The 12,555-nt window shown below is 45.9% G+C and overlaps 1 protein-coding gene across 2 annotated transcripts in view; it reads left to right on the forward strand.

Annotated features, from left to right (window-relative positions):
- The window catches only part of LOC100016419 (solute carrier family 22 member 15-like), a 103,011-nt gene that overhangs the window by 62,290 nt on the left and 28,166 nt on the right, over positions 1-12,555 (forward strand). The window contains exons 7-8 of one of the 2 annotated variants that reach the window (XM_007478268.3): positions 4,817-4,957; positions 7,782-7,867. In XM_007478268.3, the coding sequence (XP_007478330.1) occupies positions 4,817-4,957; positions 7,782-7,867 (227 nt within the window). The remainder of the gene's footprint in view (positions 1-4,816; positions 4,958-7,781; positions 7,868-12,555) is intronic. The other variant, XM_056796050.1, reaches the window with a different exon arrangement.

Consider the following 12,555-nt stretch of genomic DNA (forward strand, 5'->3'; position numbering starts at 1 on the left):
GAGAGAGAGAGAGAGAGAGAGAAAGAAAGAAAGAAAGAAAGAAAGAAAGAAAGAAAGAAAGAAAGAAAGAACAGAAGAAAGGAAGAGAGAGAGAGAGAAAGAAAGAAAGAAAGAAAGAAAGAAAGAAAGAAAGAAAGAAAGAAAGAAAGAAAGAAAGAAAGAAAGAAAGAAAGAAAGAAAGAAAGGGAGGGAGGAAGGAAGGAAGGGAGGGAGGGAGGAAGGAAGGGAGGGAGGAAGGAAGGGAGGGAGGAAGGAAGGGAGGAAGGAAAGAAAAAAGGAGAAAGAAAAAGAAAGGAAGGAAGGAAGGAAGGAAGAGAGGGAGAGACTGAGAGAGAGAAATAGAGAGAGAGAGAGAGACAGAGACAGAGAGAGAGATGGAGAGAGAGAGAAAGAAAGGAATGAAGGAAGAAAGAAAGAAAGAAAGAAAGAAAGAAAGAAAGAAAGAAAGAAAGAAAGAAGGAAAGAAAGAAAGAAAGAAGGAAGGAAGGAAAGAAGGAAGGAAGAGAGAAAGAGAAAGAAAGAAAGAAAGAAAGAAAGAAGGAAAGGAAGGAAGGAAGAAAGAGAGGGAGAGATAGAGAGAGACAGAGAGAGATGGAGAGAGAGACAGAGAGAGAGAGAATGTGTGTGTGTGTGTGTGTGTGTGTGTGTGTGTGTGTGTGTGTGTGTGAGTGAAGTAGATTATCTGGAAAATGCAACCATGCTTGGTTTTTCTGGCATAAACTCTTGGAGACTCTCAGCTCCTCTCAATGGCATGTTACTTTATTGTTCTTCCACCTGGTTGCCTGGACACCCTCTGGAAAGCAGGGGCGTGGAGATCCGTAGACAGGAAAGAGAAAGGGGAAGGGCATGGCCAGAGTCAGCCCACCTAGCTGCCTTCATGAGGCCAATTGATGTTTGTAATGAGGACTCTGAACTGTTATTGTGGTGTGGTAGGAAGAGCTTTGGGTTAGGAGCCCAGAGATGTGGGACCGAGTCCTGCTTTAGACCCTTCCTAATCGTGTGACCAGGAACAGATCACTCAATCTCGCCAGTCTCTGTTTCTTGATCTCACCTGTCACTACTTTCTAACATCATTTGCCCTATTGATATAGGAATAGGGAAGGGAATAAGTATTTGCGGAGGGTCTCTCTCAGGCCAGGCACTGTGCCAACCACTGTTTACAAATATCATTTCACAATCCTGCAAGGTGGATTTGTCATTGTCCCCAATTTACAGCTGAGCAAACTGAGGCAAACAGAGGTAGGTGAATTGCCCAGGGTCACCCAGCTAGTGCTTGAGGATAGACCCAAACTCAGATCTTCCTGATTCTGGGTCTGTTGTGCCAGCAGTTCCCCTCCATACCTGTGGGCATCTCCATGTGACCTGCTGATGCACCCTGAGCCTTGCCATCTACCCTGTGTGAGCTCTCCTTTATAAGGTGTCTCCTCCATTTTCAATGAGTTCCTTGAGACCAGGGAAGGTCTCATTTTTTTTAAAATAACCCTTACCTTCTATCTTAGACTTAATATTATCTGTTGGTCCCAAGGCAGCAGAGTGGTGAGGGCTAGACAGTGGGAGATAAATGACTTGCCCAGGGTCACACAGCTAGGAAGTGTCAGATTTGTTGGACTGTCTCATTTAAAATTTGCATCTCTGGTGTTTAGGACAGTGCATGGCACATAGGAAGGATTTAATAAATGTTCATTCATTCAATCATTCCTCAGTCCTGTAATTTAATGATTTCCTCTAGAACTATGAAATTAGAGAGGAATATTCCCACTCAAACTAGATGATCCAAGACTTCCGGGCTTTGGGGGGCTTTTTATAGCTTCTCTGCCCCCTCCCTTGCTCCCAGCTGTCATTCCTTCACTTTTCAATGCTTCAGCCTCCAGCAGCACCTCCTGAACTCTGCTAATTGGCCACCCGGAATAATATTCTATAGGACGAGAAGCAAACCCACCTATCTTGATCCTATAGAATAGATTTTAATTATATGACATAACCAGGCTTGCTAGATTAGTCTTTAAAGTAAGAGTTAACCGGCTCTGAATGAGGTTCCCTTTTCAGAGGACAGTGCACAGATTTATCACAGGGTCATAGCAAGAGACCTTAGAAATCACCTCGTCCTACTCCCTCATTTTACAGATGAGGAAACTGAGGCTGGGGCAGAGGGATGCCTGAAGCAAATTTCCCAGCGTCTCAGAGGAAAGCAAGTGGGAGAATCGGGATTGGAAACCGGGTCTGTTTATTCCTTACCAGCTGCTCCTTTGCCCTCCATCGTGTTCCTGGTATTTTGCAGTGTCTTTTTGGGCATCTTAGAGACAGCTCGGAGAGGCTGCGAGCTGAGCTCTGCGTAAGTAGGGCATCACTGTCCTATTTCTTTGTGCTATTAATGCATTCTGGGGACCTCTCACTGTCCTTCTGTCTTACTCTCTGTCGGGAATGCTGCGAGCATCCCTGTTCCCTGAATTCTGGGAGACTCAGGCTAGACTAAAGGGAAGGGGAACATAATGATAGCTCAGATTATTAGAGCATTTCAGAGTCCAAAGAACCGTCTTCAATAGTGTTTTCTTCTTCTCCCTTTACAGAAATGGAAATGGAGTTTCCCAGAGTCACCTGGGCAAATCTCTTCACCCTCCTGGCCTCAGTTTCCTTATCTGTAAAATTTGGAGATGGAAATGTCAGACGCATAGCACGTTGATAATTACAACTAACATCTGGATAGCCCTTTAAGGTTTTAGATATACCATCTCATTTAACCCTTAGGTCGGTACTACCATCCCCACTTTACAGATGTGGAAACTGAGGCTGAGAGAGGTTAAGTCTTACCTAAGGTCATGGAGCTAGTAAGTGTCTGAGGTAGCACTTGAATTCAAGTCTTCCTAATTCCAAGTTCACTGCCCAGGTTGTAAGAATAACTTCAGGAGTGCTAATGGATAGAATGAGCTTAGATTGGTAAGGAAAATTCAAGGATAAAGGTCAAGGGTTAAAAAAAGGCTGTGTGGAGGGAAAGAAGCAGATCCAAGAAGGTACAACCCTTGTGGCTTAGGATGGGTGAGAGGATGGAGAAAGATGGGAATGATGGCCTTCCCTCTTCTCTGCTAAGTGATCTTTGGCCTGGAAAACCTAGAGCTGATACCCAAGATAAGTAATAATAAGGAGGCACCTACCACCCTTGATCAATCAATCAACTGATCAACATTTATCAAATATCCCCTGTGTGACAAAGGCAGGAAGTGGTGCAGGGGATAGAGAGCCAGGCCTGGAGTCAGGAATATTCCTCTTCCTGAGTTCAAATCCAGTCTCAGACATTTATTAGTTGGGTGACCTTGGGCGTCACTTTGCCCTGTTGGCCTCAGTTTCCTCATCTGTAAAAGCTGGAGAAGGAAATGGAAAACCACTTAAGTAGCTCAACTGTGTCACCTGGGCAAATCTTTTCACCCTCCTGGCCTCAGTTTCCTTATCTGTAAAATTTGGAGATGGAAATGTCAGACATTTCAGTAGCCTACACTGTATGTCTGTGGGCAAGTCACTTCACCTTATTGGCCTCAGTTTCCTCATTTATAAAAGCTGGAGAAGGAAATGGAAAACCACTTAAGTAGCTCAACTGTGTCACCTGGGCAAATCTCTTCACCCTCCTGGCCTCAGTTTCCTTACCTGTAAAATTTGGAGATGGAAATGTTAGACCATTTCAGTAGCTTACACTGTATGTCTGAAGTCACATCACCTTATTGGCCTCAGTTTCCTCATCTGTAAAATGATTTGGAAAAGGAAATGGAAAACTGCTCTAGTATCTTCGCCAAGAAATACCAAATAGGGTCATAAAGAGTCAGACACAACTGAAAAAGGGCTGCATAGCAACTCGTGGCCAGCACTGTATGATGAAAGTCGAAAAGCTCAAGGCCCCAGCCCAGATGAGCTTCAGCCTGGGTGCTACCAGAAGATGTGATTGAAGAGAAACTGTGGATGATCTTTGAAGGAAGGTGAAGTCCTGCAGGATGGGACCTGGGCGCTGGCCCTGATTTTCCAAAAAAGGGAAGAAGCTCAAGTCTGCAGACTCTAGACCAGTGAGCGAGTGGTCAGTGAAGGAATGGTCAGTGGACACCAGTGGATGCTGGGTCCACCTCGTTTCCTTTTCTGATAATATCATTAACCCAGGAGACCTGATGTGGAATTTGTTAAAGCACTTGCCAAAGACTTTCATGCTGAGCTGGAGGAAAGGATGGAGCCATGATGGTACGGTTTGATGGACTTGGAACTGGTTGGACGGTGATGCTCCAAGAGTGTTCAGTGTCCGCTTGGACAGAGAGCTGTGGTGACTCATCGCTGGTCTGGTGCTGTCTAGAGATTTTGTCGATGCCTGGGATGAAGGCATTCATGACACATTGACCAGTTTTTCAGACGTCTACACGTTGGTAGGGCTGGCCAAGACTCTGGATGATGGATGGCATCAGAGTCCAGAAAGACCTCAACAGGCTAGAATGTTGGGCTGGCTTTGCTAAGAGAAAATTTAGGCCAGTAGTACAAGCATAACCCAGTGGAATTGCTTGTCTACTCTGGGAAGGGGGAGGGAAGAGGAGAGGGAGACCATATAAATCATAGAACCGTGGGGAAAAATATGGGACACCTGTAAAGTCTTATCCCAGGATGCAAAAAGTATTTTCACACACAGCTATTCATCTGAAAAAGATCTGGAGGGCTTGGTAGACCATAAGCCCAGTGTGATCTATCAGGGTGATTTGATAACACAAAGTATTTTAGATTCAAGATGGGGACCAGTTCTAAATGGATAGTAAACCGGTACTAAACCAATATTCACATGAACGGATGTTTTCAGGTACGTGTGTAGCCTTGTCTACTATGGCCTTACTTTGAATGCTGGTGAACTCAAAGGAAATCTATACCTGAACATGGCTCTGTATGGTCTGGTGGAAGTCCCGGCTTGCCCTCTCTGTATATACTTCATCGAGAAGCCCTGGTATGTATGGTTTTGAGGGGCTGGTTTTCTCCCAGAGCTTGGCAAAAAGGCTTAATTGTTTGAAATCTCCTTCTTCAGAGAAAGTTAGAATGTTTTGTTCTTCCAAAGCAATCCGTTCCACTTTTGAAAGTTCAAAGGATGATCTAAATAAGTTCATTCAAGAAATAGTGATTTGGGGTCAGTTAGGTGACTCAGTGGATAGAGAGCCAGGCCTGGAGATGGGAGATCCTGGGTTCAAATGTGACCTTGGACACTTCCTACCTGGGTGACCCTGGGCAAATCACTGAACTTTGCCTCAGTTTCCTCCTCTGTCAAATGAGCTGGAGAAGGAAATGGCAAACTAGTGGTGTGACCCTGGGCAAATCACTGAATCTTGTTTGCCTCAGTTTCCTCCCCTGTAAAATGAGCTGGAGAAGGAAATGGCAAACTAGCGGTGTGACCCTGGGCAAATCACTGAATCTTGTTTGCCTCAGTTTCCTCCTCTGTAAAATGAGCTGGAGAAGGAAATCACAAACTAGTGGTATGATCCTGGGCAAATCACTAAACCTTGTTTGCCTCAGTTTCCTCCTCTGTAAAATGAGCTGGAGAAGGAAATGGCAAACTAGCGGTGTGACCCTGGGCAAATCACTGAATCTTGTTTGCCTCAGTTTCCTCCCTGTAAAATGAGCTGGAGAAGGAAATGGCAAACTAGCGGTGTGACCCTGGGCAAATCACTGAATCTTGTTTGCCTCAGTTTCCTCCCCTGTAAAATGAGCTGGAGAAGGAAATGGCAAACTAGCGGTGTGACCCTGGGCAAATCACTGAATCTTGTTTGCCTCAGTTTCCTCCCCTGTAAAATGAGCTGGAGAAGGAAATCACAAACTAGTGGTATGATCCTGGGCAAATCACTAAACCTTGTTTGCCTCAGTTTCCTCCTCTGTAAAATGAGCTGGAGAAGGAAATCGCAAACTAGTGGTATGATCCTGGGCAAATCACTAAACCTTGTTTGCCTCAGTTTCCTCCTCTGTAAAATGAGCTGGAGAAGGAAATGGCAAACTAGCGGTGTGACCCTGGGCAAATCACTGAATCTTGTTTGCCTCAGTTTCCTCCTCTGTAAAATGAGCTGGAGAAGGAAATGGCAAACTAGCGGTGTGACCCTGGGCAAATCACTGAACCTTGTTTGCCTCAGTTTCCTCATCAGTAAAATGAGCTGGAGAAGTAAATGGCAAACCACTCCAGTATCTCTGCCCAGAAAACCCCCAATAGGGTCATGAAAAAATCTAGTCACAACCAAATAACCACAGGCATCATCATTATTATTAGTGTTGCCTCCTTCCTATTATAAATAGGAAAAAAGGGAAGAAATATCCCTGCACGCTTTTTTTTTCCCCCTTCATAGAAGATAAATTGTTTCCAGAATCCTCTTTCTTGACTCTTCTGGAATGTGTCAGCCTCACCGGTTGTATTTGTTAGTTCTGGGAATTAGGGAAATTAAGCTTCTTGGAAATGGACCACTCCTTCCATTTACAGCATTTAAGCTGTCTTGGGTAAAAGGATGGGGAAGAAACATTGGTTTCCAGACCAAAGCCTCAGAGCAGTGTGTTTGGGATCTGTGAAAGCTTTCTGCTCTTTGAAATGGGAAGTCTTCTTTCTTCCTCCTGAATTTTGGCTGTCCTTTCTCCTTCCGGTCCAACCCTGCCCTTTTACAAACAAAGGAAACTGAGGCAGAAGAGTTCAGGGACTTGTTTAAGAAGCAACATTTAGGAAGATCCACTTTAAAATCAAGGTCCTCCAACCCCTGAACGGAGGGTCTTTGCACTGAACTAGCCTACCCAACTCCCTCCACTTCTCCTAGGTCTTCCCAGGTTCTAAAAGATTCTCGATTCCAGGTTCTTTTGTGACCTTTTTTTATATGTAACAGAATAATAACCTAATAATTCATATGATTTATTATACATGTGTAATAAATTATAATAAAATACAGTAAATATAATATAAAAACATATATAATATATAATAAAATAAAATAAATAAAATATAATATATTATATTTAAACATATATAATAAAGTATAATAAAAGGCTGATCTAGGAAAAAGTGTTCACATTGGCTATGTGCAGAATCAGCCTCCTTCTCCCCCCATCCACCTCCCCAAGAAGGCAGGTGCTCAGACGGTCACATAATATATGTTTCCCTGTTTATCATGCTGTGAAACTAGACACACACACTGCCTGTAATAGAGAAGAATGCACCGAGGATATCAGTGAAGAATGGGGTATTTCCATTTGCATTCAGACTGCCCGTTCCATGGTCTTGTAGAAGCTCTCCCAGGGTTTAGCCGGAGAAGGGAATCCCAAAGATCATTTAGTCCAATTGTCTGATTTGACAGGGGAGGAAACTGAGGTGCAGAACTAGGAAGCAAAGCACCGGATGCCTCAGATGAGAAAACCCAGACGAGAGCCGTTGGGTGACTTGGCCAAAGTCTGTGGCAAGGCAGAATCTGAACCCAGGTCCTCCTCCTCTGCCTCCAGGTCTCCATCTGGCTCCAGATAAGAACATTTTAAGCTTGCTAGGAGAAGCAGAGCCCGGAAGGCTTGACGTCGTGGCGGGTCCTCGGTGGGCATCTCTCCCCAATTCTTCTGGGGCCCGATCGGGGTCCTCCCTCGGTCCAAGTTCTTTGCATGTTGCCCAGGTGGTGCCCAGTAGGAGCAGGGAGCTTGATGGACGGCTTTCCTGGGCTCCGCCAAGCCCTGGAGCCGCGGCCAAGAATTCCCTGACGTTCTTTACTGGCCGCCGGTGAAGGCTGCCATCTGCCACGTCTGACCTTGCGCGCTTTCTCTTCTAGGGCAGGAAGACGGAAAACCACCTCTGCTTTCCTCATTTTCGCGGGGCTCGCCTGCATCTCGACCACGTTCTTAGGCGACCGTCCGGGTAAGTGCAAGCCATCGGACGGAGCACGACTGTCGCCCTGAGGAGAGTCAGACTCTGCCCCTAGATTCTCAGGCCTCCTCCCTACCCCCCAAAAGCCCTCCGGGGACTTGGGGAGGGGCCAGAAAATAAAGATGGGGTTCACTCCCAGGCACTCCAGCATTTCCAACAGGGCTCAAGGCTTCTTTGAAATAGGATCATTTTAGGAATGGAGCCGGGCATCAAGCATTTATTAAGCGCCAACTGCATGCCCAGCTCAATCTCTGCATCTTTTTTTCTTCAGGGGACCTTTGATTTTATTGGGGTAGTAAAGTCCAGGTGAGGAAATGCCCGCCATCAATACAGATTAGCTCCTATATTCTTTGTTTAAAACCCTTATCTTCTGTGTTAGAATCAGCATTGATACTGAGGCAGAAAAGGGTACACTGTAAGTGCTTACTAAGTACCTGTTGAGGAGCAGCTAGGTAGGGCAGTGGATAGAGTGCCAGGCCTGGAGTTAAGAGATCCTGGGTTCAAATCAGACCACAGGCACTTCCTAGCTGTGTGACCTTGGGCAAGTCACTTATCCCCTGTTGTTCAGCCCTTCTTAGAACTGATACTAAGATAGAAGGTTCTAAGAGTTTTAAAAAAAATGCTTGTTTAAAAACTAGCTATATTGCTGATTGAAGGGAAATTCATGGCATTTCCTACTCCATTTTGGCATCTCCTTGCTTGATCCAAAAGAATCGAGGCAGTAATTATTTTTTGCATTGTTTTCCCCTCACCTCCTCTGTAGTTCCTTGTTATGCCTTCTCTCGTGTGGGCAGCTTAACTGAGTTACCTGTTCAGCTGTTGCCCCCTCATATTCCTTCCTCTTCTCTTTCCTAATCCATTCCTCTCTTCCCTCACTTTCCCAGCCTCTCTCTCTCTCCCCCTCTCTCTTTCTCTCCCTCTGTCTCCCTTTCTCCCTCCCCCTTTCTCTCCCTCCTTCTCTTCTCTCCCTCCCTCTCTTCTCTCCCTCCCTCTCTTCTCTCTTCTCTCCCTCCCTCTCTCCCTCTCCCCCTCTCTCTTTCTCTCCCTCTGTCTCTCTCCCTCCCTCCCCCTCTCTCTTTCTCTCTCTCCTTCTCTTCTCTCCTCTCTCTCTCTTTCTCCTCTCTGTCTCTGTCTCTCTCTCTCTGTCTCTCTGTCTCTCTCTCTGTCTCTCCCTCTCCCTCTTTGTCTCTCTGTCTCTCTGTCTCTCTCTCTCTGTCTCTCTGTCTCTCTCTGTCTCTCTCTGTCTCTGTCCCTCTCTCTGTCCCTCTCTCTCTCCCTCTCTCTCTCCCTCTCTCTCTCTCTCTCTCTCTCTCTCTCTCTCTCTCTCTCTCTCTCTCTCTCTCTCTCTCTGTCTATCTCTGTCTCTCCCTCTCCCTCTTTGTCTCTCTGTCTATCTCTGGCTCTGGCTCTGGCTCTGCCTGTCTCTGTCTCTCTCTGTCTATCTCTGTCTCTCCCTCTCCCTCTTTGTCTCTCTATCTCTGTCTCTGTCCCTCTCCCTCTCTCTCTCTCTGTCTCTCTCTCTCTGTCTCTCTGTCTCTCTCTGTCTCTCCCTCTCTCTTTCTCCCTCTCTCTCTCTGTTCCTCTCCCTCTCTCTCTCTCTCTCTCTCTCTCTCTCTCTCTCTCTCTCTCTCTCTCTCTCTCTCTCTGTCTCTCTCTGTCTCTCTCTCTGTCTCTCTCTCTGTCCCTCTCTGTCTCTATCTATGTCTCTCCCCCTCTCTCTCTCTGTCTCTCTCTCTCTGTCTCTCTGTCTCTCTCTGTCTCTCCCTCTCTCTTTCTCCCTCTCTCTCTCTCTGTTCCTCTCCCTCTCCCTCTCTCTCTCTCTCTCTCTCTCTCTCTCTCTCTCTCTCTCTCTCTCTCTCTCTCTCTCTCTCTCTCTCTCTCTCTCTCTCTGTCTCTATCTCTGTCCCTCTCTGTCTCTATCTATGTCTCTCCCTCTCTCTGTCTCTGTCTCTCTCTCTCTCTCTCTTTCTCTCTCTCTCTCTCTCTCCCTCTCTCTCTGTCTCTCTCTGTCTCTCTCTCTGTCTCTGTCTCTCTCTGTCTCTCTCTGTCTCTGTCTCTGTCCCTCTCCCTCTCTCTCTCTCTGTCTCTCTCCCTCTCCCCTCTTTGTCTCTCTGTCTATCTCTGGCTCTGTCTCTGGCTCTGCCTGTCTCTGTCTCTGTCTGTCTGTCTCCCTCTCTCCCTCCTCTTTTCTCTCCCTCAGCTCCATTCATTTCAATGTAGCCAGTATTTACTGGGTGCCCACCACATGCCGAGCCCTAAGCTAGACCCAGCTGTGAAAGCTGGAAGAGATGGGAGAGGGAGAGCACGGGATGCTTGGGCAAGGCTATTGCTTGAGTTCTCTGGTTGCCTGGAGGCACTGAGACCTCTCCTCAAGCTGGGCAAGCTGAGGAAGGCCCCCCCTTCTCCTTCATTTCTTCTCTGTGTTGACGATGCTCTAGGCGGCACGAGCTTGCCCAATCAGAGTCTGTTCTGGGCTGCATCTTCAGTTCCTGAGCCTACTAGGCAGTCGTCTCTGTGAGGGTCTCCCCTCCCCAACATAGCACCATGGAGCCGGCAGAAGGGACCTCAGCAGCCATCTGGTCCAACCCCCTTCATTTTTCAGAGGGGGAAACTGAGGCCCACAGAAGTGAAATGATGTCCAGGGTCATTGGAAGTAGAATTGGAGCCAGGTCCTCCGACTGCAGGCTTTGTCCTCTTTCCTAGCCATGCACAGCTTTCTCTTCAGAGGAAATGACAAACGACAATATCCTTATGGAGTTTCAAACAAGACTTGCCTTGCCTAAAGCTATGGAGTGGCTAATCTACCCTATGAGAAATATTGTGGTATTTTTGTCCATTGAAAAATTCAGGAATCTGTGGAAGAGTACAGTATGTGCTTCTCCCCTCAGTGCCTAGATTGGTGCCTGGCATATAGTCATTTGATGAATCAACATAATGAATCACCTTTTAAAAATTAATTTTCAAGTGTTAACTTTCTTAGTGCTTTGCAAGGCATTAATTTAAAACGGACTCATGCTTTTGGGGGGCAGCTGGGTGGCTCAGTGGATGGAGAGCCAGGCTTAGAGACAGGAGGTCCTGAGTTCAAATCTAACCTCAGACACTTCCTAGCAGGGTGACCCTGGGCAAATCACTTAACCCCCATTGTCTAGCCCTTGCTCCTCTTCGGCTTTGGAACCAATGCACAGTATTGATTCTAAGATGGAAAATAAAAGGGTTTAAAAAGAAGATTTTTATGCTTTTGGAACCATAACAATCATTCCTGAGTCTTGCCAATATCCACATTTTCGGATGAGCCCATGAATGTGTAGGGAGCAGCATCGTTGCATCAGAGAATGCTGCATTTGTTATCAGAGGATCTGTGTTAGATTTCAGGCTTTGTCACTAATTACTGACTGTGCCTCAGTTTCCTGATCTATAAACTAGGAGAACGAGAGTGGACAAATTCCAATGTCCCTGGTTGTTCTAAAGTTAGGTTTCTATGACTTAGTTCAACTCACTCATTGTACAGGTGAAGAAACTGAGCTCTATAGAACAGACGTGACCTGCTAGAGGTAACTTAGCAGCACAAGCAGGATTTGAACCTGCTCCCTGACTCCAAAGCCTCTTCTCAGCACCCCATAGCTTCTTGCTAATAATTATTATTTTTGTTGTATCTTTTTTTTTTGAGCTTTGGTCCTTATTGGCTACTAGCCAGAGTAAATATTTTTAAAGAACATCAACATTTCCTGCCATCACAGCAATGAGAACTCAGAGTTTACTTTGAGATTCCCTTTTTAAGGTCTTTCAGAGATTGGAGAAAGCCAACAAACAGCTGATCCAGTGTCTGTCTGTAAGCAAAGACGCACGGGGGCTGATAACTGACCCTGCCGTAGCTCGTTAAGCTTTAGGAAGCTCTTTTACTAGAGTTGGTGTTACCAAAGTCAAGTTGTTTATTAAAGTGAGTTGTTTCAGTCTGGTCTGACTCTTTTTGACCTCTTTTCTTGGCCAAGATCCCAAAGTGGTTTGCCATTTCCTTCTCCCATTCATTTTCCAGAAGAAAAAACTGAAGCCATCAGGGTTCCATGACTTGCCCAAGGTCATGCAGCTAAGATACCAAAGAGGTTGGCCATCATCTTATCTATCTTATTTTACAGATGAGGAAACTGAGGCCATCAGGGTTGAGTGACTTGCCCAAGGTCACGCAGCTAAGATACCAAAGAGGTTGGCCATCATCTTATCTATCTTATTTTACAGATGAGGAAACTGAGGCCATCAGGGTTGAGTGACTTGCCCAAGGTCACACAGTTAAGATACCAAAGAAGTTTGCCATTTCCTTCTCCCATTCATTTTCCAGATGAGGAAACTGAGGCCATCAGGGTTCCATGACTTGCCCAAGGTCATGCAGCTAAGATACCAAAGAGGTTGGCCATCATCTTATCTATCTTATTTTACAGATGAGGAAACTGAGGCCATCAGGGTTGAGTGACTTGCCCAAGGTCACACAGTTAAGATACCAAAGAAGTTTGCCATTTCCTTCTCCCATTCATTTTCCAGATGAGGAAACTGAGGCCATCAGGGCTCCATGACTTGCCCGAGGTCATGCAGCTAAGATACCAAAGAGGTTGGCCATCATCCTATCTATCTTATTTTACAGATGAGGAAACTGAGGCCATTAGGGTTGAGTGACTTGCCCAAGGTCA

Source organism: Monodelphis domestica, chromosome 1 (genome assembly GCF_027887165.1).
Source record: "Monodelphis domestica isolate mMonDom1 chromosome 1, mMonDom1.pri, whole genome shotgun sequence".
NCBI lineage: Eukaryota > Metazoa > Chordata > Mammalia > Didelphimorphia > Didelphidae > Monodelphis > Monodelphis domestica.